This window comes from Oppia nitens, unplaced genomic scaffold (genome assembly GCF_028296485.1).
Source record: "Oppia nitens isolate AA-2021 unplaced genomic scaffold, nextdenovo-longstitch-racon4-pilon3 scaffold2_pilon_pilon_pilon, whole genome shotgun sequence".
Lineage (NCBI taxonomy): Eukaryota > Metazoa > Arthropoda > Arachnida > Sarcoptiformes > Oppiidae > Oppia > Oppia nitens.
This window is the reverse complement of record NW_026533210.1, coordinates 4,855,256-4,877,740: the sequence shown is the minus strand read 5'-3', so window position 1 is coordinate 4,877,740 and position 22,485 is coordinate 4,855,256. Positions and strand designations below refer to the sequence as shown.

General features: G+C 29.5%; 6 protein-coding genes across 6 annotated transcripts; all 6 read left to right on the top strand.

The window, feature by feature from the left end:
- The first annotated feature begins 44 nt into the window (after positions 1-44).
- LOC128955117 (serpin B4-like) lies at positions 45-1,758 on the top strand. The gene is made up of 4 exons (XM_054300756.1): positions 45-337; positions 449-592; positions 666-980; positions 1,039-1,758. The coding sequence occupies exons 1-4, from the start codon at positions 121-123 to the stop codon at positions 1,662-1,664; spliced, it is 1,302 nt and encodes a 433-aa protein (XP_054156731.1). The 5' UTR covers positions 45-120; the 3' UTR covers positions 1,665-1,758.
- Positions 1,759-2,641: 883 nt separating this feature from the next.
- On the top strand, positions 2,642-4,116 carry LOC128955788 (serpin B4-like; the record flags this gene model as incomplete). The annotated part of the gene is made up of 4 exons (XM_054301464.1): positions 2,642-2,819; positions 2,887-3,033; positions 3,114-3,419; positions 3,488-4,116. Coding segments are annotated over 4 exons (1,260 nt in total), but the record flags the coding sequence as incomplete, so codon positions are not given.
- Positions 4,117-5,215: 1,099 nt separating this feature from the next.
- Positions 5,216-6,612, top strand: LOC128955121 (serpin B4-like). The gene is made up of 4 exons (XM_054300760.1): positions 5,216-5,309; positions 5,382-5,528; positions 5,607-5,921; positions 5,987-6,612. The coding sequence occupies exons 1-4, from the start codon at positions 5,252-5,254 to the stop codon at positions 6,610-6,612; spliced, it is 1,146 nt and encodes a 381-aa protein (XP_054156735.1). The 5' UTR covers positions 5,216-5,251.
- Positions 6,613-9,199: 2,587 nt separating this feature from the next.
- On the top strand, positions 9,200-17,299 carry LOC128955787 (fatty acid synthase-like). The gene is made up of 9 exons (XM_054301463.1): positions 9,200-9,257; positions 9,354-9,437; positions 9,522-9,674; positions 9,752-10,393; positions 10,457-12,045; positions 12,121-13,425; positions 13,525-14,269; positions 14,338-17,087; positions 17,192-17,299. Exons 1-9 carry the CDS (start codon positions 9,200-9,202, stop codon positions 17,297-17,299), a joined length of 7,434 nt encoding a protein of 2,477 aa, XP_054157438.1.
- A 742-nt stretch (positions 17,300-18,041) lies between these two features.
- On the top strand, positions 18,042-19,048 carry LOC128955118 (chymotrypsin-1-like). The gene is made up of 3 exons (XM_054300757.1): positions 18,042-18,315; positions 18,413-18,809; positions 18,884-19,048. Exons 1-3 carry the CDS (start codon positions 18,086-18,088, stop codon positions 19,028-19,030), a joined length of 774 nt encoding a protein of 257 aa, XP_054156732.1. The 5' UTR covers positions 18,042-18,085; the 3' UTR covers positions 19,031-19,048.
- Positions 19,049-19,731: 683 nt separating this feature from the next.
- Positions 19,732-22,005, top strand: LOC128955114 (uncharacterized). Its single transcript, XM_054300754.1, has 3 exons — positions 19,732-20,164; positions 20,244-20,455; positions 20,527-22,005. The coding sequence occupies exons 1-3, from the start codon at positions 19,941-19,943 to the stop codon at positions 21,972-21,974; spliced, it is 1,884 nt and encodes a 627-aa protein (XP_054156729.1). The 5' UTR covers positions 19,732-19,940; the 3' UTR covers positions 21,975-22,005.
- The last annotated feature ends 480 nt before the right edge of the window (positions 22,006-22,485 follow it).

Here is a 22,485-nt window from a genome sequence, read left to right as displayed (position 1 = left end):
AAACTATATATATATACTGTCTAAGTGTTAAGATTTTTATAATAATTGTTTAACATTTTGAAATTTTAACATTCAAGATAAACATAAATTTATTTTTCAATTTAATTATTTACAACAACTATGAATTGTCTAATATTAGTCACATTGTTGGCTGGATTGTTACCAGTGTATCAATTTATGGTATTATCTAATAATGATAATAATAATAATACATTAGACACAACAAATGATAAATTGGTGGTTCGGGCAAACAATGAGTTTTCATTCAAGATATACAAAATGCTGTCCAAAGATGATAATGATATTGTCTCATCGTTTTCAATAATATCAGCGTTCAGTAAGTTTAATATTTTTTTATATTAGTTTAAAAAAACAACTTCAATATGATTTTGATTTTTATACTAAACTAAACATTTTTATTGTGTATTTTTATTATATAATATAATAGGTATACTAATGAACGGTGCAAATGGCCCAACACTTGACAATTTGAAAACATTTCTCAGATTTCAAGACCAATCAAATCAAGTTCTGAGCGATCAATCTATTAATAATGGATTTGAGATCATTAATACAATCTATGAAAATAAAAGTTAGTTTTTGAATATAATAATTAATATTTATTTTTATTTATTTAACTGAACTATAATTTTATTGAATATCAGGTATGGCTTATCGGCAGTTTATGGCCCAAACAAATGAGTCCAATCGGTGGTCACACAATATGAAACACGAGTTCAATGTGGCTAATCTTGTCGTACGAAATGATAGTGAAGTACTCAAACAGGCTTTTGTAGACGCCATACAACTGGCCTTCAGAGCTCAGGTAGATAGGGCTGACTTCAAGAACAATGCGGTAGCAGAGACTGAAAAAGTTAATCAATGGGTACGCAATCAGACCAACAATAAGATACAGAAAGTATTTGATAAAATCAAAGAGGAAACAACTCTTATCATTATGAATGCCGTCTACTTTAAAGGTATTGGTATATAAAACAATGTTAAGACAATTAAATATTTATTAATCAATATGATTAGGTAATTGGATTGAAAAGTTTAATGTAGAAGACACCCGAAAATCAAACTTTTATAATAACGGCGCCGACAACTCTGCTGCATCGGTAGATACTATGAGTGCAACTCATAGCTACCGATATCTAGACTCACAAGAATTGAATGCACAGATCATTGAAATCCCATATATGGGACGGGAAATGAGTTTTGTTATTGTGTTGCCTAAAGTTAGGAACGGATTGTCAACATTGAAGACAACTATCAATGCGACAAACTTTGAAACAGCTTTGAAGTCTATGTCCAGCAATTTTGTCCGAATATTGATACCAAAGTTTAAAGTGGAGAAAGAGTATGATTTAATGCAAGACGTCAACCCTAAGCCTATTGTTTTGACTACAAGTGCTGACCTATCGAGACTGTCCAATACAAGTCAACAAACCGTATCGGAAGTCAAACACAAGACTTATATTGCAGTCGACGAGAAGGGAACTGAAGCGGCGGCCGTTACGGCCATTGGTCTGACCCGGTTCTCCGTCCCGTTTATACCTCCCAATCCCATTGAATTTAAGGCTGACCACCCTTTTCTTTATTATATTATTGACAAGACTAATGGCATGATTTTATTTTCCGGACAAATCAATAAATTTTAAGAACATTTAAAAAATTAATTAAATATTTACTTATACAATACAGTAGTATTCTATAAATTTATAATATTATTGTATTATTAGTGTAATGTTCTTATAATGTAATAATAATTGTATAATATATTGTAATTTCATTTGATAACTATAAAAGCTATAAATTGTATCATTTTTGTTACATAAATCATTTGATATATTTAGTGTCATTCAATAAAAAAAGGTTATAAACATTAAAGACTACAATAAGTGAGATACTGTATAGAAATTAATTGAAATCTAAATTGAATTAATTTATTACGGCTAAAATTAAAATAATAAACTTGAATGTAAAATATCTAATATCATATAATATATGTTTAAACAAATATAATTTAGTAGTTATTATTCTTATATTTTAATATGTCATTGATTTTTATCTATAAATAGTTTTAATTGAATAATAAATAATTAATGTTTATTACTTTTAACTTAATACCTATATTATTATTTTTAATTATTACATATAAATTAGCCATTTAAGTAAACATAGATATTTATCAACTTTCGATTATTTTATATATTAATAATTGTTTATCAATAATTAGTCATTAATAAGTTATTTTTATTAATATAACTAACAAATAAAAAAAATATTTTTAAGAATAATAAAATTTTTATAATAGCAAATAAAAAACTATATAAAATATTAAATTTAATAATAATTGGAATCATTGCATTATATTTTTACTAATTCATTACATTAAAACATAAATATTTCAAAAACATTTATATTAATTAATTGCATACAATACAGTATATCACAATAAGTGCAAGTAACTCATATTTTTATGAAATAATATTATGATTACTAAATAAATTTTTAATAAAAACTATATATATATAGTTGTTTTTATTTTCTTAAATTTAACTTATATTAGTTTTATAAAATCTTAAAAAACAGATAACATTATAAATACAAAAATATGAATTGCTTGTTATTACTGTTATTATTGGTCTGTATTTTACAGGTTTATGACTCTACTGTATTAGCAATTGATAAAAATAATAGATCCGATAAATTGGTGGTTCAGGCAAACAATGAATTTTCATTCAAGATATACAAAATGTTGGCCAAAGATAACAATGACATTATCTCATCGTTTTCAATAATATCGGCGTTAAGTATGTTATATATATTATTGTATTTTTAAAATATAATTTTAGTGTAAATTAATATACTATTGAATAGGTATACTATTGAACGGTGCAAATGGCCAAACATTGAATGACTTGAAATCATTTCTTACATTTCTTAACAAACAATCAAATCAATTATTAAGTAATAAAATTATTGACAACGGATTTGAAACAATTAATACAATCTATGAAAACAAAAGTTAGTCAATAGTTTTACAGTTTATATATTAAGTACTGTTTATTTATTTCAGTAATTTTTTCTTATTATTTAAAAAATAGGTATAGCCTATCAAAAGTATTTAACCCAAACTAATGAAGACAATCGTGATGTTAAACACGAGTTGAATGTCGCAAATCTGGTCGTACGTAATGATAGTCTAGTACTGAAAAAAGTTTTTGTTGACGCAATACAACAGGCCTTTAGAGCTGAGGTAGATATGGCTGACTTCAAGAATAATGCGGTGAAAGAAACGGATAAACTTAATCAATGGGTTCGCAATCACACCAACAATAAAATACAGAAAATTTTTGACAAAATCAGTGAACAAACAACTCTTATTATAATGAATGCCATCTATTTTAAAGGTATACATAACTTATTATTTTTTAAAAAATTAATAATGATATTGAAATGAATTATTTTAAATGAATAGGCAATTGGGTGAACAAGTTCTCTGATAAAAACACTAAAAAGTCTAACTTTTATAATAACGGCCAAACAAATAGTGTTAAATCAGTGGACACAATGCAAACAACTGCTTATTACAGATATGTCGACTCTAAAGAGCTTAACTCACAACTAATTGAATTGTCTTATTTGGGAAATGAAATCAGTTTTTTCATAGTATTGCCTAAAATCAGGAACGGATTGTCGACATTGAAGACAACAATTAATGCCATAAACTTTGAAAAGTCAATCAAATCAATGACCGAAACATATGTTAGTCTTTTATTACCGAAGTTTAAGTCAGAGAAAGAATACGATTTGATGCAAGACGTGAATCCAAAGCCAATTGTATTGACCGATAGGGCAGACTTATCACGACTGTCCACTACGAGTCAGATTGTATCGCAAATCAAACACAAAACTTATATCGCAATCGACGAAAATGGTACCGAAGCGGCAGCCGTTACGGCTATTAATCTGGTACTTACTTCTATTGTAGAACCTATTGTGCCCCCGAAACCCATTGAATTTAAAGCTGACCACCCGTTTCTCTACTATATAATTGACAAAACTAATGGCATGATTTTGTTTTCCGGACAAATCAATAAATTTTAATAACATTTAAAAAAAATAAATACTTATACAATAGTATTCTAATGTATATTTTATAATTTTAATGTACACTATTATAATAATAATAATAATAGTGTACATTAAAATTATAAAATATACAATTATTGTTTTTATACTGTAATAATTATATGATAGATTGTAATCTCATTTGATAAATAAAATAATTATATTAATACTGTTTAACCTTTGATTAATTAAAACTCATCCTAAAACACATGTGAATTGATATGATTTCATATCATTAAGTCATTACATGAAACAATTATTTGTTTGTTTCATTAATTAAAAAATGATAGAGTTGTAAACACTATTAAATAATTATAAATTGATAAACAATATTTGTTTTTATTTCAATTATAATTGTTATTTGATTTTATTCTATAAATATATTTAATTTAGTAATAAAATTTATTATCTAAAAATAATAATATAAATAAGTTAATTTTAACTTAATATTATTATTTGTAAATAAATATAAATTAGTCATTTATGTAAACATAGATATTTATCAACTTCAGATTATTTTAGATATTAATAATTGTTTATCAATATTTAGTCAATAATAAATTTTATTTTATTTTTTATAAATACTATTATAACTATAATATTAAAAAACATTATCATTTATAATAATTTTATATAATAGCAAATAACTATAATAGCAATTCACTTAATAAAAATTGAAATTTAATAATAATTGGAATCATTGCATTATATTTTTACTAATTCATTAAATTAAAATATAAATATTTCAAAACTATTACAAAACATTTATAATAAATAATGGCATACAGTATATCATAATAAGTGCAAGTAATTCATATTTTATGAAATAATATAATGATTACTATAATAAATAAATTTTTATTTATACTATATATATAATTGATTTTATTAAATTTAATTTGTATTAGTCTTATAAAATCTAAAAAAACTTTAATTATAACATTAAAAATATATTTACTCAGACAATAGTATGAATTGTTTATTATTACTTTTATTATTGGTCAGTATTTTACAAGTCTATGACTCTACTGTATTAGCAATTAATAAAAATGATAGATCAGATAAATTGGTGGTTCAGGCAAACAATGAATTTTCATTCAAGATATACAAAATGTTGGCCAAAGATAACAATGACATTATCTCATCGTTTTCAATAATATCGGCGTTAAGTATGCTATTTATGATATATTATTGTATTTTTAAAAATGTTTTTTAGTGTAAATTAATATACTATTGAATAGGTATACTACTGAACGGTGCAAATGGCCAAACATTGAATGACTTGAAATCATTTCTTACATTTCTCAACAAACAATCAAATCAATTGTTAAGTAATAAAATTATTGACAACGGATTTGAGACAATTAACACAATCTATGAAAACAAAAGTTAGTCTATATTTGCATTTTGTATTATTGTTATTATATGTTCAATATTATTATTATCATAATTGAAACATTTTTTAGGTATAGCCTATCAAAACTATTTGGCCAAAACTGATAAAGAAAATCGTTTGTCTAGTAATGTTAAACACGAGTTGAATGTCGCAAATCTGGTCGTACGTAATGATAGTCTAGTACTGAAAAAAGTTTTTGTTGACGCAATACAACAGGCCTTTAGAGCTGAGGTAGATATGGCTGACTTCAAGAATAATGCGGTGAAAGAAACGGATAAACTTAATCAATGGGTTCGCAATCACACCAACAATAAAATACAGAAAATTTTTGACAAAATCAGTGAACAAACAACTCTTATTATAATGAATGCCATCTATTTTAAAGGTATTCATAATCTATTACTTATAATATTAATAATGATATTAAAATGAATTATTTTAAATGAATAGGCAATTGGGTGAACAAGTTTTCTGATAAAAACACTAAAAAGTCTAACTTTTATAATAACGGCCAAACAAATAGTGTTAAATCAGTGGACACAATGCAAACAACTGCTTATTACAGATATGTCGACTCTAAAGAGCTTAACTCACAACTAATTGAATTGTCTTATTTGGGAAATGAAATCAGTTTTTTCATAGTATTGCCTAAAATCAGGAACGGATTGTCGACATTGAAGTCATCAATCAATGCCATAAACTTTGAAAAGTCAATCAAATCAATGACCGAAACATATGTTAGTCTTTTATTACCGAAGTTTAAGTCAGAGAAAGAATACGATTTGATGCAAGACGTGAATCCAAAGCCAATTGTATTGACCGATAGGGCAGACTTATCACGACTGTCCACTACGAGTCAGATTGTATCGCAAATCAAACACAAAACTTATATTGCAATCGACGAAAATGGTACCGAAGCGGCAGCCGTTACGGCTATTGTTGTGGTCGGAACAACTGGTGCAAATTTTCCCAAACCGAGACCCATTGAATTTAAAGCTGACCACCCGTTTCTATACTATATAATTGACAAAACTAATGGCATGATTTTGTTTTCCGGACAAATCAATAAATTTTGATTTCTAAAAACAGTTTTTTACTATTATTTGTTGTATTTTTTAAAATGAAATAATTAGTTTACATTAAAAATACATTTTTTATTCAAAATATTAAATCAACATTTTAAATATTTTTATCAAATTATTTTTCTATAAAGAATAGTAAATATTGATTTTTTGACAATCATTAATAGTTAGTATAATAGTATACAGTTTATATAGTTAATAATAATTAAATATCAATCAATTTGCAGAATCCAAACTTTTAAACAATATTTTTAAGACAATTATGTTATCAATAAAAATTAAATAAAAACATTATTACAATTTGTCTGATTTTATATGTTAGGTCTATTTATAGTCAAAATAACTGTCAAATGACAAACAGGTTAAGTTTGTTAAGTAATAAATGTTATAACATTAATGATGGCAAATGATATTTGTAGTCAATTGCATTATCCCTAACACTGTTATTGCTTATAATTAGCATATACTGTATGACCACATCATTGGTTTATTTAAGACTGCTTAAAATATTTAGTATAGGATAAATCTATTGATATTTATATAATTTTATACAATCAATCAATCAATTAGCTTTCATCATTAATATTAGTGTAATGGGATGGTGCGCACCGGTACTGGGAGTTATAGAAGCTTTAAAGCCATTGAAGTGGCCATTGAAAGCAATTTTGGTTGACTTGCAGATATCGGGCCAGAGATCAATGATCACGTGGCCGCGAGACCATCATTGTCATCATAAATCGGGGCATATTTTTTTTTGGTGCATTTTAGTTACGGTTATATTTAATAGACATCCCGATTGTCAACAAAAAAAACATTTTGAAGTTAATGTCGACTATCTTTTTTTCGGATCTAATCATAAGTTGTCAATACAAAAGTCACTAAATATTAGTTGTGGTATTTTTTGTTGTTATTCCCACACTAAGCCCAATATTACTTGTTTGACGAGACAATTGCAAACAGGTTTTGATTAAATGTTATATATTAAGACTTGTATCTATTAATATATATTTATATACAACTTAAGTTTAGTGATATTTTTATATATGAAAAAATATAAACATCTTTAAATAAAAAAGTTTAATATTTTAATTAACAATTGGTTGTAAATCCTATGACAAGTCACTGTCAGCCACACATACAACACTATTTTTCTATAGTTTCAACTTTTGGGAGGTAATATATTTATTAGTAAAATTATTATTTATGAAAATTTATTGATAATTTATAATTGAAGATTTATGCTATTTAAACAGATACTATAAAATTATTTTTATTAAAAAATATTAGTATTATTATTATTATTTATTAAATTATAAATATTTTTGTTAAGCCAATTATCATAACTATCATCACTTGTTTCCCTATAAACTAATATAAATTATTTAATTAATATGTCAATTATTTATAGTTAGTTATTATTTATTATTAGTTTTAATTTAATTATCTAACACTCTTTACAGATCAATAGCTATTACTTAAAATATAAACTTAATTTTTATTTTAATACTATTAGTTTTTTAAAATGTTATAATTGCTTATTTATTTCAACAATTTAACGCTACCCTAAATAAAACTTAATTACTTAAACATATATTTTTAAAATAACTATAAAATTATTTTAACAAAATAATTTTTAATAAATATAAATACTGTTATAGCAAATATTAACATTATATTATAATATGTTAATTAAGTTGCGAAATAGTTTTTTAATTATTAATTTAAGCAATTATTTTTAATTCAGTAATTAAAAATGACAACTAAGTTTAAATTCAGTTTAAGCATATATTATATTTTTAGATCATATTTTAATAAAATAATTATTTAATTTTTCATAATTCAATTAATCAAAAGAATATTATGATATTAATTACAATATTAAATTTAATTTTTTAAGAATAATAAATTTTTTAATTAAAATTATATTAAAATACAATCCAAAGTTACTCATGTGTATCAAAATGCAAGAAAATTATGACATTATTTGCTTAAAATATTAAATTACCAGAAATTTTCAACTTAACAATAATAATTGGTCTAAAATTATTGTTGGGAAACTTTATATTATAAGATTATAAAAGTACATGCAATACAAATTACATGGTTATTAGTAAACCATTTTTATTTTATTTTTTTCACAATAGTCATCAGTTTTTAATTTAAAAAAAATATATTTTTATATTACTACATGATTTACATATATGCTAAAGGGTTTTTTATGTTAATCCCATGTTATTCAAATTATATAATAATTCAAATTTTGTTTATAGCTTGAAATTTAATATATATTAAGAAATTTTTCTCACAATAAAGACATGCAATCTATTAATAATAATAATGTTAAAAATAACTATAGTTTGTCTCACTTAACAAACTATTGTTATAAATAAAATAACATTTTTAATATAATAAAACAATAAATTAACAGTTTTTGTTTGTTATAGTCAAATATAATATAAAGTAAAATCTTAGTTAATAACAGTTTTCAATAACTATTATTTGAAAGCTGTTATTCAATTTTATATAAAATTAGTTGTTTTTTTGTGTTAAACTTAACATATTTTAACAGAAATTAAAATAAATGGATAAAACAAATAATGAAGAGTTTGTCATTTCTGGTATCTCAGGACGATATCCAGGTATTGAAATAATTATTATAAATATATATAATTATATAATAAATAAATTATTTTATAATTTTTTTTATTATTAAAATATTATTATTTTCTATTCAGAGTCTGACTCTATCGACGAGTTTAGTGATAATCTCTACAATAATATTAATATGATTACCGACGATGAGAGACGATTTCCTAAAGGTTTAGTAGACATCACTAACTAAAAAAAAAATATATAACTATTTTTAAAACACATGTATGACCTCATAATTGTTTGATTTCCAGTTTTCAATGAGTGTCCCATGTCTAGTGGCAAAATTAAGCATGCAGAAAAGTTTGATGCCAAATTTTTTGGTGTATCCGACTGGGAGGCCGACTACATGGACGCCCAGATTAGGGCTATGCTGGAGACCACCTACGAGGCTATTTGTGACTCAGGTATTTAATTGTTTAGTAAACTATTTTTTGAGACAACAAAAATACTTACTGTATAATGGGTTGTCATTTTTGTTTAGGCACTTTACCAGAATCTCTAAGCGGTAGTAATACCGGCGTATTTATCGGCCAATTCATGGACGAAGAGTTGATTGCCTACCGAGACTTCACTCAATTGGCTGCTTATAAAAATACGATATCCCAGACACTGGCCTTTAAGTTCAATCTTAAGGGACCAACTTTTGCAGCCGACACCGCTTGTGCATCAAGTTTTGTGGCCCTTCATGAAGCTTATATAGCTCTGAAAACTGGTCAATGCGATGCTGCACTGGTAGTCGGCGTCAATATGTCGTTTAATCCGGGAATTCAATATAATTTTTTCAAACTCAATATGATTTCGCCGGACAGTCGGTGCATGTGTTTGGACGAAAAGGCCAACGGTTACGCCAAAGGAGAGGCCTGTGTGACAATATTAGTGCAGAAAAGGCCAGCGGCTAAACGTATATACGCCACAATACTCAATATTAAATCAAACAATGATGGCTACAAAAAGGAAGGCATAACGTTCCCCAGTTGGGAGAGACAGTATATTGTTATTAAAGAAACTTACGCCGAGTGCGGTATCGATCCGGGAACAGTAGAATATATGGAAGCACATTGCACAGGTACTAAAGCTGGAGATCCTGTTGAAATGCGAGCTATCTATAATGCAATGGTTAAAGGTATGCACCGGTACTTAGAATTAATTAAATATAATTATAATTATTTATTTTGTTTACTGTCAGACCATATAAGGGATAAGCCGTTAATGATCGGGGCGTTAAAGTCCAACATCGGTCACAGTGAAGCCGCTTCCGGATTGTGTGCCGTTAGTAAAGTGGTGTTGGCCTTTGAAAACGAAGTGATTCCCGCAAACCTACACTTTAATAATCCTAATCCAAGAATCGAGAGTCTCATCAGTGGTCACATAAAGCCTATCAATAAAAACACATCATTTACAGGTGATCTGATTGGTCTGAATAACTTTGGTTTTGGCGGCTCTAATGCACATCTTATACTTCGGTCGCCAAAGTTAAAAGCATCGGTAGATAATGCAGTAGTAGTCGATAAATATCCTCGTTTGGTGCAGATATGCGGTCGCAATGAAGAGGCGGTTCGATATTTTTTYAGCCGACTATTTGAAAAACCAAAATCTGTAACAAGAGATACACTATATTTGGTAAATAAGTTATCAAAGAGCACTCCGTTTGATGACAAAAGCACGGGATATCAGCCCATGAGATACCGGGGCTTTTCATTGTTGAGACAGAATCAGCCAGAATTGAAATACTCTCCTATTGTGGTTCAAAAAGTGCCGAAAACTCCTAAACAATTATGTCTGGTATACACAGGAGTTGGATCTCAATGGCCAGCAATGGCTAAAGATCTAATGTGTTTTGATGTCTGCTCACAATCCATAAGCAGATCAGATAACTATTTAAGCAAATATAATATAAATTTGATGGAAATGTTAACCGAAAAAGAGTCGGATATCAATAGATCAGCAATTAATTCAATTGTCTCATTGGTGGCCATACAGATAGCGCTTACAGATCTACTCATTGATTTGGGCTTAAATGCCGATATCATTGTTGGCTACTCTACCGGTGAAATAGTTTGCGCTTACGCTGACAAATATATTACCAGTGAACAGGCCCTAGAAATAGCATATTTTTGCGGTAAATTTATTGATACAATTGCCAAAAAAAGTGATTTTAATGAAACCGTAAAAGAGAAAAATATAACAAAATTTTTGGACAATTATTATGAGGAACTCCTAAAAAGTTCATTGGATATGACATCTAATTATGAATCACTTCTTCAATCGTTAAATTCAATAATAATAACAACAAAATATAGTAAATCTGGAAAATGGATTAGAAATACAGCCAACAATTTGAATGATTTGACATCTAATAAAATTGACGGCAAGTTTTTCATTGATAGCCTCCTAAGTCCAACACTTATGCAAACAACACTGGCTTATGTAGATAAAAATGCTATCATTGTTGAAATATCACCCGATGCCATGTTCGGGTCTGAGCTGCCGACAATTGGACCTAATTTTACATACATTCCTCTTATGGGTCAAAATCTTTCGACTAATATCTCGAAAACATTACTAAAAAGTTTTGGTCTATTGTATGCACAGGGAGTCAATTTGAACATTGAAAAACTTTATCCCTCAATTACAGCACCGGTATCCACAGGCACTAGAATATTATCATCTCTAATCAAATGGGATCACTCCAAAAGCTATCGGTTAACCAAATTTCCCGATTATTTTAACTTTCTCAGCAGTAAAGAGGACGAGTCGTATACTATAGACTTTATGGTAAGCGTTAAGCTAACTGAGCTGACCCAACATTTTTAAATAAGTTACTTATATTTTTATTACACTAATCGATAGGATCAAAATGATCAGTATATAGCTGACCACTGTATTGATGGCAAAATACTGGTGCCGGCAACTGGTTATCTATTGTTTGCCTGGAAATCGTTGGCATTTTACAAAAAGATTGATTATAAGAAATTTCCCGTCGAGTTTCGCGACGTCCAGATTTTAAGGGCTACACCCATTCAAAAGGGTGGAAAAGTTAAGCTTTACGTAAATCTGGATCCGCTAACAGGTAGGTTTGACATTATTGACAGTGGCACACTAGTGGCCACTGGAACTGTATGTGAGATTCAACACAATCAGCTGCAATACGGATCAATTATTAATGAGATCAAATCGATGGACAAAAATCAAGACAATAATGTTATTTTAATGAAAACAAAAGATATCTATAAAAAGTTGCGAATCTGTGGCTATAATTATGGCAAACAATTTCAATGTATACGAGAGTCACGTGAAATCGATGATCTATATGTTGTGGCACAGATAGCTTGGATGGATAATTGGGTTACATTTACAGATTGTGCTCTACAAACCTCGATATTGGGAATGAAATCAAAACAACTACTGGTGCCGGTGACCATTGAATTGCTCAGATGTGATCCATTTGTACTATTCAACAATAAAAGTCAATCGGAAGTGGAGGTCATATATGATCCTTATTTAAACATTTCTGTGACCAATGGCCTTGAGATAAGAGGTGTCAAAGCCAGTCCATTGCAGCGTAATATTAAGTCACAGAAACCGGCGCTAAGAACCTATGAGTTTGAATCGTTTAATGGAGAGTATATCTATGAAACTCAAAGCTCATACCTAAAGTATAGACAATTGTGCGATGAATTGGCTGTCAAAATAATGAAGAAGGAAATGGGATTTTCATTATCTGGAAGTGATGCCGATATTATGGGCAAAATTCCTAATGAAATGAAAACATTATATAACATATTGTTAGATATGAGTGATGGTAATCCCGCGCCACCACTGGAAACTGCTGTCAAAGACCTGGACAGAGATCTGATGTCATCAGCAGTTATGGACACAAACTTTCTTCGTTCTCAACTGACTGTTGTATTGGAAAACATGAATGAAAATAATGGCCAGAATTTATGTGTTGTCGAAGTAAATGATAGCTCTTGTCTATGGTATGCACCGGTGATGAACGCTATTGACATTTATCAATATAGTCTTCACATCGATTATTCGGTAATAAACTCGCGAATCAAAGACATGGATGAATTGAGTTCAAGTGTTAAACGATATCATTTACACGATTCTTGTATCGCACCTGAAGTTGTCGATCAAAGTGTGGATCTAATTGTCTATAAAGACCAAAGTCTGTCACATTTGCAAAACAATGAATCAGATATTGATTTGGAAACACTTTTTCAAAGTTTTCATAAAAAACTTAAAACTAATGGATTTGTTGTTATTGTATTAAAGGATAAGTTAAGTAGTGCTGAAAAGTTTATATATTCATCACTGGGATTGAAGTTGCCGTCCGATTCAAACATATCACTTACTGACAGTTTGATATCAATGGCACAAAAATATGACTTTTCGTTGATATCCAACAAATCGGACTGTTTTTCTATGCATTCAATTCTATTCAGAAAATGTTTTGGCAAACAATCAGATGTTGACAAACAACAGGTGATCGTCGAGATTACCAATGATTACCAAAATTGGTTGCCTATAGTTAAAGATCAAATAAAATCAATTGCCAACAAACCGGACAATCAAAATGTATGGCTTATAGCTAAAGGTGAAGATAAGGGACTGTTAGGTTTTATGAAATGTTTGAGCAAAGAGCCTAATGGACACCGTGTAAGATGCGTACAGATAATGGATAATTTGGATTTTGATGTCAATGATGCTATAATTAAAAATAATAATATTAACTCAATTATTGCTAATGATTTAGCAATAAATGTAATTAAAAACGGTAGTGTCGGACACTATGTCATGAATAAGTTATCCGAAAGACCCGATAAGCGCTACTCTGAACACTGTTTCATAAATCTTCGAAACAAAGGAGATCTATCATCGTTTGAATGGTATGAATGTCAGCACCGTTTGTGGCCAATCAATGGCAGTGATCGACAAAAATTGGTTCATATATACTATTCGGCGCTTAATTTTAAGGATATCATGTTAGCTACCGGTAAGTGTTAATATAATGTTATGATTATAAATAATATTATATAATTGATATTATAAATCAATTATTAGGACGACTGGTCACTGAATCGCCTACCGGTGAGACTGAGTGTCTAATTGGATTTGAATTTACCGGAAGGGATGAAAAAATGAATCGCGTTATGGGTATGATAGTATCAAAAGCGTTGGCCACTACATGTATAGTTGAAAACAGAGATTTTCTATGGCCAGTGCCCGAGCACTGGACACTAGAAGAGGCGGCTACAGTTCCCTGTGTTTACGCCACTGCATACTATGCGTTGATAATTCGCGGCAAACTTTGCGCCAATGAGAAAGTGCTAATTCATTCGGGCAGTGGAGGTGTTGGACAGGCAGCCATTAGGATATGCCTATCACTGAACTGTCAGCTATTCATAACTGTTGGTTCGGTAACAAAACAGAAATATCTGCAAAAATTATTTCCCGTTTTAAAAGACAATCAATTTTGTTCGTCACGTGACGTCAGTTTTAAGAGACATATAATGGCAGAAACTAACGGTACAGGAGTTGATATCGTACTTAACTCTTTGTCCGACAAAAAATTGATGGCAAGCGTAGAATGTTTGGCCAGTAATGGCCGATTCCTCGAGATTGGCAAATACGATCTGTCAAAAGACACAAAATTAGATACTTCGCAAATGTTGGTCAACAAAACATTTCACGGCATACAAGTGGACACTTTATTTGTAGTCAACGATAAGACATCGAAGACGATGCTTAAGGATAGAAAAATGATTTGGGAACTGATCAGCGATGGTATAGCTAGAGGTGTAGTCGTACCACTTGATCGTTCAGTTTATCCGTCAGACAAGTGTGAAGAAGCGTTCCGTTTTATGGCCAGCGGTAAACATGTCGGCAAAGTTCTGGTCAAAATCAGAGACGAAGAACCATTGAATCAAACATTGGTTGACTTCACACCTATCAAGATGTTAGCCAATCCTCGCACTGTCTTCTATTCTAATAAGATATATATACTAACGGGTGGTTTGGGTGGTATGGGTCTCGAGATAATTGATTGGATGATCCAAAGAGGTGCCAATAAGTTTGTGGTTACATCAAGAACTGGACCCAAACAGCCGTATCAATTTTCAAGACTCAAATATTTCCGAGAACTTGGAGCCGAGGTTTCTCTGTGGACACAACCAATCAGTTCAGTTGATTGCGCCCGAGATCTGTTAGAAGAGTGTCTTAAAATGGGAACAATCGGTGGTATCTTTCATTTGGCACTTGTACTCAGCGATGGTATTCTTGAGAACCAAACTGTAGAGTCTTATGATAAAGTATTTGAACCAAAGTCTAAAACATTGAAGCATTTGGACGAATTGTCCCGCAAAATGTGTCCACTTTTGGATTATTTTGTCGTATTTTCATCAGCGGTCACATGTCATGGAAATCCAGGTCAAACTAACTACGGGTTCACCAATTCAATTATGGAGCGATTATGTGAACGTCGCCGATGTGATGGTTTACCTGCACTGGCCGTACAGTGGGGATTAGTCGGTGATGTTGGCTATGTTGCCGATAACATCAGCGCCGATGACCACATTTTAGGCGCTATTCGTTCACAGAGACTATATTCATGTTTGCAAACATTGGATCAATTGTTACAAAGCGATCACACTATCTGTTCCAGTGTTATTTACAATGATATCAATCGTAAGTCCAGTGCATCAGGTGATCAAAAAGATTTATTGACAAAAGTAGCGCACATTTTGGGCCACAAAGAGATCCATAAACTCGATCCGAAAGTTCGTCTCTCAGAACTGGGAATGGATTCACTGATGAGTGTAGAGATCAAGCAATCAATTGAACACAACTTTGATGTGGTTTTGTCCACACAAGAGATACAGAATCTGACAATTGAACGAATCAGACAAATAGGTAGTAAACCTGGTGGAGGAAAGTCGGCAAAAACTAATAGTGCTGTTAATGAAAAAAAAGAAATGTCAGCATTAGATCCAAAAGAAAAACCTGATTCTACTATCAATTTAGAAGTATTTAAGATACCGACTGAAAAGTTTGTATATCTCAACGATGTCCGCACCGGTCGTAAAATATTTTATATGCCGCCGACTGACGGCACTTACCATCAAATTGTTCCGATAGTTGCCGCTATAGACCGGCCGGTAATTGGACTCAACTGGACTTCCGATTGTCTTAAATTTGATACAATTAGCAAAACTGCTCAACACTTCTTGGATATCATAAATGAAAACTTTGGAAACAAATCAACGGATTTGGAGTTTGATATCATCGGCTATTCATACGGTGTATTTGTTTCACTTGAAATGTGTCTTATTCTTCAGGAACGACACTATAGATATCAGCCCAAACTCGTGGCACTAGACATGTGTCCGGTTCAGACCAAACATGATCTGTCGCTATCATTAGATGCAACAAAAGACATATTGGGTATCGATCGGGACCTAAACATTATGTTTACATTCTTAATGGACAAAATATCGGTCGACACACAAGAGTTGGCCAAAAATGTTTCCCAAGTGATGGACAAACGCGAGCGCATTGATCGTGTGGCCAAACTGTTTGTTGACAAGTGTCCGCCAACTATCAACTGTGGCCATCAAGAAGTTATATTTGCATTGGAAACTCATTTGGTTAAATGGTCGCAAGCACTGGACTATCAATGGGACAAACGGCCCAAACTTGATGGCAATGTCCTTCTGGTTCGGGCCAATCAGTACCTGTTGACCAACACATCGATGACAGACTCGAGAAAACAATATATTGTTGAAAACGATTACGGATTCAATAAGGTATGCATATATCTATATATTTTAAATAAAATTTATAAATACTATTGTATAGTAAGAAAAAACATATATTATTTGTAAACTATTGGTTATTAATTGGATATTATTTTTTATAGTTAATTACCGGCAATTGTATTGTTGAGACAATCGATGGCAATCACACTAACTTTATGGTCAACAATCATCAGCAAATCGCTGCATTTATTCAACAATTTATTAATTAATTGCAATTCAATTTTATTGATAATGTTTACTTTTATAATACTCTGTTTTTGATCATTTTAAATGTAAAAAATGCATTAATAAATAATAAATTTTAAAAAATACTTGAAATGTTTTTTTTATTGAAATATTAGTGATATTTACTATATATCTAATAATTAAATTATAAATTAATTATTTTAATTAGTGTTAGTCAAAGGGTTATAACTTACTGTAATAGTTATATTAAAGTTTATTTGATAAAACAAAATTATTTAAAACATTTACAATTATTTTGATAATTAGCAAAAATAGTAATTATTATTACTTGAGATTTCAAAAATTTCCAGATAATAAAATATAATAAACCAAATTACCAAAACTTAATTAAAATTAATAGAGAATAATATTTTATTTTATTTTTTAATATTCTACAATTAAATTCCTATAATTTAATTTAAAAATATATACTAATTCAATATTTTTTAAAATAAATTTTATAATTATTAAACAAAATTAATTATCATCTTAATACCAAGTAATTAATTTTTCAAAAAATAAAATTTCACTAAAATCATCATGATAATTAATAGTTAGCATAAATTATTAGTATTTCATAAGCATTATCTGCGTCACTAAGTTTATACTCTTATATAAATTTATATTACAAATTGTAATTTACAATATACCGGTATAATACAGTATTATATACAGTATATAATGATACTATATAAATGATGCTAGAACAGTTTATTAATTAAGCAGTTATCAATTAATATACAATACTGTATACACTAACTAAACACACTATGTTTGATAAATTATTATTATTGTGTTTAATATTATTTCATTGTATAATAATTTCAAAATCCAATATATCATTGGATGAAAAGATTATCGGTGGCAGACCATCATATATACAACAGTTCCCATATCTAGCACTGTTGGGAATTACAATATCAAAAGATGAGTATTGTGGTGGCACTATCATTGGTAAATATTGGGTACTAACCGCTGCCCATTGTGTATATGATAAAAGGTAACAAATATAAAAAGTTTTTTTAAATTTTTTATTTAAACTAAACAATTGATTATCATTTATTCAAAATAAAAAAAATGTTTATTATTATTATTAGTACAAACTATATAGCTAGACCGGATCAGATTAGAGTTATTGTTGGCAGATCTACGTTTAGCGGTTTTGATGGCCAAGAGTATCAGGTCCAACAGGTGATTGTCAATGAACAATATAGTTACGATCCAGCATGCACAAACGATATAGCCCTACTTCAGATTACCCAACCATTTGTATTTAGTAATACGGTTACCACTACTAGATTAGCCAGTGGTCAGGTAGCTGATGGAACCTGGGGTATGGTTATGGGATGGGGTCAATTGGCTAATGGACAAACTGGTGAACAATTGCAATCAGTACCAACCAGAACATTCAATATAGATAAGTGCCAGCAAATATGGGATGTACCTAGTTCAAATATATGCACATTGAACAGTCCAGGACGTGGCATATGTTTTGTAAACAAAATAATTAATATATTAATTAATGACAAATTTAGATAATATTTTATATTTTACACACAATCTACCAGGGTGATTCAGGTGGACCATTAATGATAAATGGTGTACAATATGGAATAGCTTGTGGTGTACCGGTTCCCTGTGCTGACGGACGACCCGATATATTCACTAGTATTCCTGTATATCGCTCATGGATTCAACAAAAAACAGGAATTTAATGTTTAATTTAATAATATAATGAATATTTTTATATAATAATTTTAATAATTTCTAAATTATTTATATATTTTTATATTTTACATATTATTTGTATATATTAAGTATTTTTTATATAAATTCATATCCAGTTAATTTCACTGACTATGATATTATAATATAATGATTGATTGTATGTAAAAATAATAATTAAAAATGTTTGCTTATTTTGATAAAATTACAAATTATTTTTATTTATATATTATAGAAAATTAAAACAACTAGAAAATTAAATAAATCAATAATTTTTAAAAAGCAAAACAATTAGTTTTTAGTATATTTTTAAGTGGTTCAGAATTTTCAATAAACTTAAGTGTTTATAGTTTTTATTTTGTAAACAAAACTTTATAAAACTTAAAGTATACTGTAATTACTTATAGGCTATATAAACGTTAATATCTAAATATTTAATAATCATATTTTATGTTATTTTAATTAAAAACAAAATTTGATTAAACAATACATTACACAATTACTTACATATCAATTAATTTTTTTACTATAACTATGACTTTATAATATAATAAATTGTAATAATTTTATTTATTTTTGATCCGATAATTCAAATAGTATTTCTCTCTATTGCTATCCAAAAAACCAATCCGTTTTGATCTCTAGTGTTTGTATGTATTGCATGTCATTGACTATCAATTTATAAGTCAATAGAAGTTATATTATTAAAAACTGTTGCAATCATTCATCAAATATTAATATTAATGTAAAACACGTGTTATTATTGAATTGTATTTCATTGACATCGATGTTAACAATACGAGTCATATATGATATTATCAATCAATCATAACATCACATATCTATCGCTACTAAACTATTTCTGTCTCTCTCTCTCTCTCTTTCGCGGACACCATCAGTATGTCTGACCTACGGCTCGGACCCGATTGGCGCCAGTGTTTTATCACTCACGTAGAAGTTACTGACAAATGCATTACTTTTTCGGCCCAAAGTGACCGCAATTTGGTGAACCGATTTGATCAGATACTAGACCGTCACTTTCAGGGCATGTTTAACGTGTGCTATGCAATGGCCGGCGATCGTCAATTGCCCGACTTTCATGTCGGCAAATATTATATGTTTTGGTTAGTATTGACTGATTGACTCGCGCGCCGGTCTTAGTTTGTAATGAGTGTCCAATTTTTTTTGTTGTTGATTTTATAGCGACAAATATAATCACAACTTTTATCGCGTTTTGTTGGACGCATACGATTACCCGACAAAAGGCCAATCGATGGTAACGTTTATCGACTTCGGTTACAGTGAATCCGTACCGAATGAATGGCTCTTTGTCTACGCGGAACTGTTCTGCGATTATCCACCACTGGCTCAGTCCTATTCATTGGCCTCCGTTCGGCCCAAAGATGTCATTAAAGGTATTACTGTTTTTGTCGACAAAATCTTATAATCGGATAATCTAATGGTTTGGTCGCAACTTTTCTTTTAGGTTTCAATAAACATCGGATCACTCAATGTCTGCAACAATTTGTTAGATCTGTCTTAACGTTTGCCATCTATGGATACGGCGATAAACGATTGACCAAAATATATGACAATTTTAGGGAACAGGTTGTTATCAAAGCTCTACAGAGAGACTGTTTAGACGATATTATTGTCGATTTGGACGACGATATAATGGCACCGATTATATCCAATCGTATCGCTATTGACTACAACAGAGAGACAAACAATAGTAAACCATTAATTTGTTTGAATGAATCACCAATTGGTTCCATATCAGGATCTGTTTATGATTTGTCATCCATTAACATCAGTTTGAACTCTAAGCCAACTCCGGTGATCGCAGAAGTAAAAGATCAAAGTAGTCCTATTGATCTGCGAATGACATCCATTGCAACACACAATACAACTCCACATTCTATTAGCGAATCAATTGAGAAGTCGTTACAATTGATTGATTTAATGGTTTCCGATAATAAAATCAAAGATAATAACAATGTCAATGAAGAAACTGTTAGCAATACATCAACTCGTAGTTCAAATCAAGACATTAATATAACTGTAAATCATAATAAGGATAATCACAAATACAAGGATATTATCAAATCGATGACTAACGTTGTGTTCAGTAGTGATGATGAAGATGAAGAACTTAGTGTTGTTGACAGTATCGTCGATGAGCGACAACAACAACAAATACAACAGAATAGTCCACAGAAACACATCAAATATGCCGAACCAATAGCTGTGGAAAAAATTAATGATTTCAGTTCTACAGAAAAGATTGTTGACGTAAAGGATAAAGAAACCAATGATGTTATTAAAGAACAACTAAAAGAAGATAATGAAGAAGAAGGAGAAGAAAATACTGAAGAAGATGACAGCGACGACTTGGAGACAACAATCCATGAAAATCTGTTGAATCTATGCGGAGCTAAAACTACTGTAAAGATATCCAATGCTATCTCAGCTCAGTCTATGTATTGCCAATTGGAGCAGTCGTTGGATATATTGGATTCACTTATTAAAGATATGACCGATTATTACAATAATCTAGAAGTAGAAGATTTGACGCCACAGGAAGTGAGACAACTGGTGAATAATAGCTCACTTTTGGCCTCATATTATAGTTTCGAGAGTCAATGGCTTCGGGCGATTGCAGTGAAACAGCAAAACGAGTTTCAAATTAGTGTCTTTTATATTGACATCGGTTTGACCGAAACCGTTGAGATTAAAGATTGTTACCGACTGTTGGAGGGCTACAAACAGGTGACACCACAGGCCATACACTGTCGACCGATCAACAAAACGGGTATCACTTACTATCGGTTGAAACAATTGGAGTCCAGAGAAGAGTTGTTTGACGTAGAGTTTGTTAATGTTTTACCCGATAATGTGATTGAAGTGACCATCGATGACAAGATACTCAAATAAAGTGATAATTTACATATTATTATTATTTTTAATTATATATGATATATTACGTACAGTATTTGTATTATGTTTTTGTTTGATTTATACATTACATTTAAGAAATTGTTGATTTCATTATAATAAAAAAAGGTATTTACCGTAAATATAAATTATTTTAAGTTAAACAAAAAAATCTTTTAAAAAATATATCAATGTAAAATTATGATATTTAATTTAAAAATATTATTTCTCATTTCAAATTTACATTTATTAATAAATATTGTAAAATTATTATTATAATTATTATAAAAATAAACAGTTTTGTAAACTATTGATAATATTATTATACTCTAATCATTATAATACTGTGATTATTATTAATAATAATAAAGTAATTATCAGACGTTAAACTCGTGTCTTGAAGTGTTTTGAAGAGTTCATTATATTGTTTGCATATATATAATGTAAATTATATACAGTAAATATATGATGGTTTAATAATAATAATTATTTGAAATAACAATTTTATAAG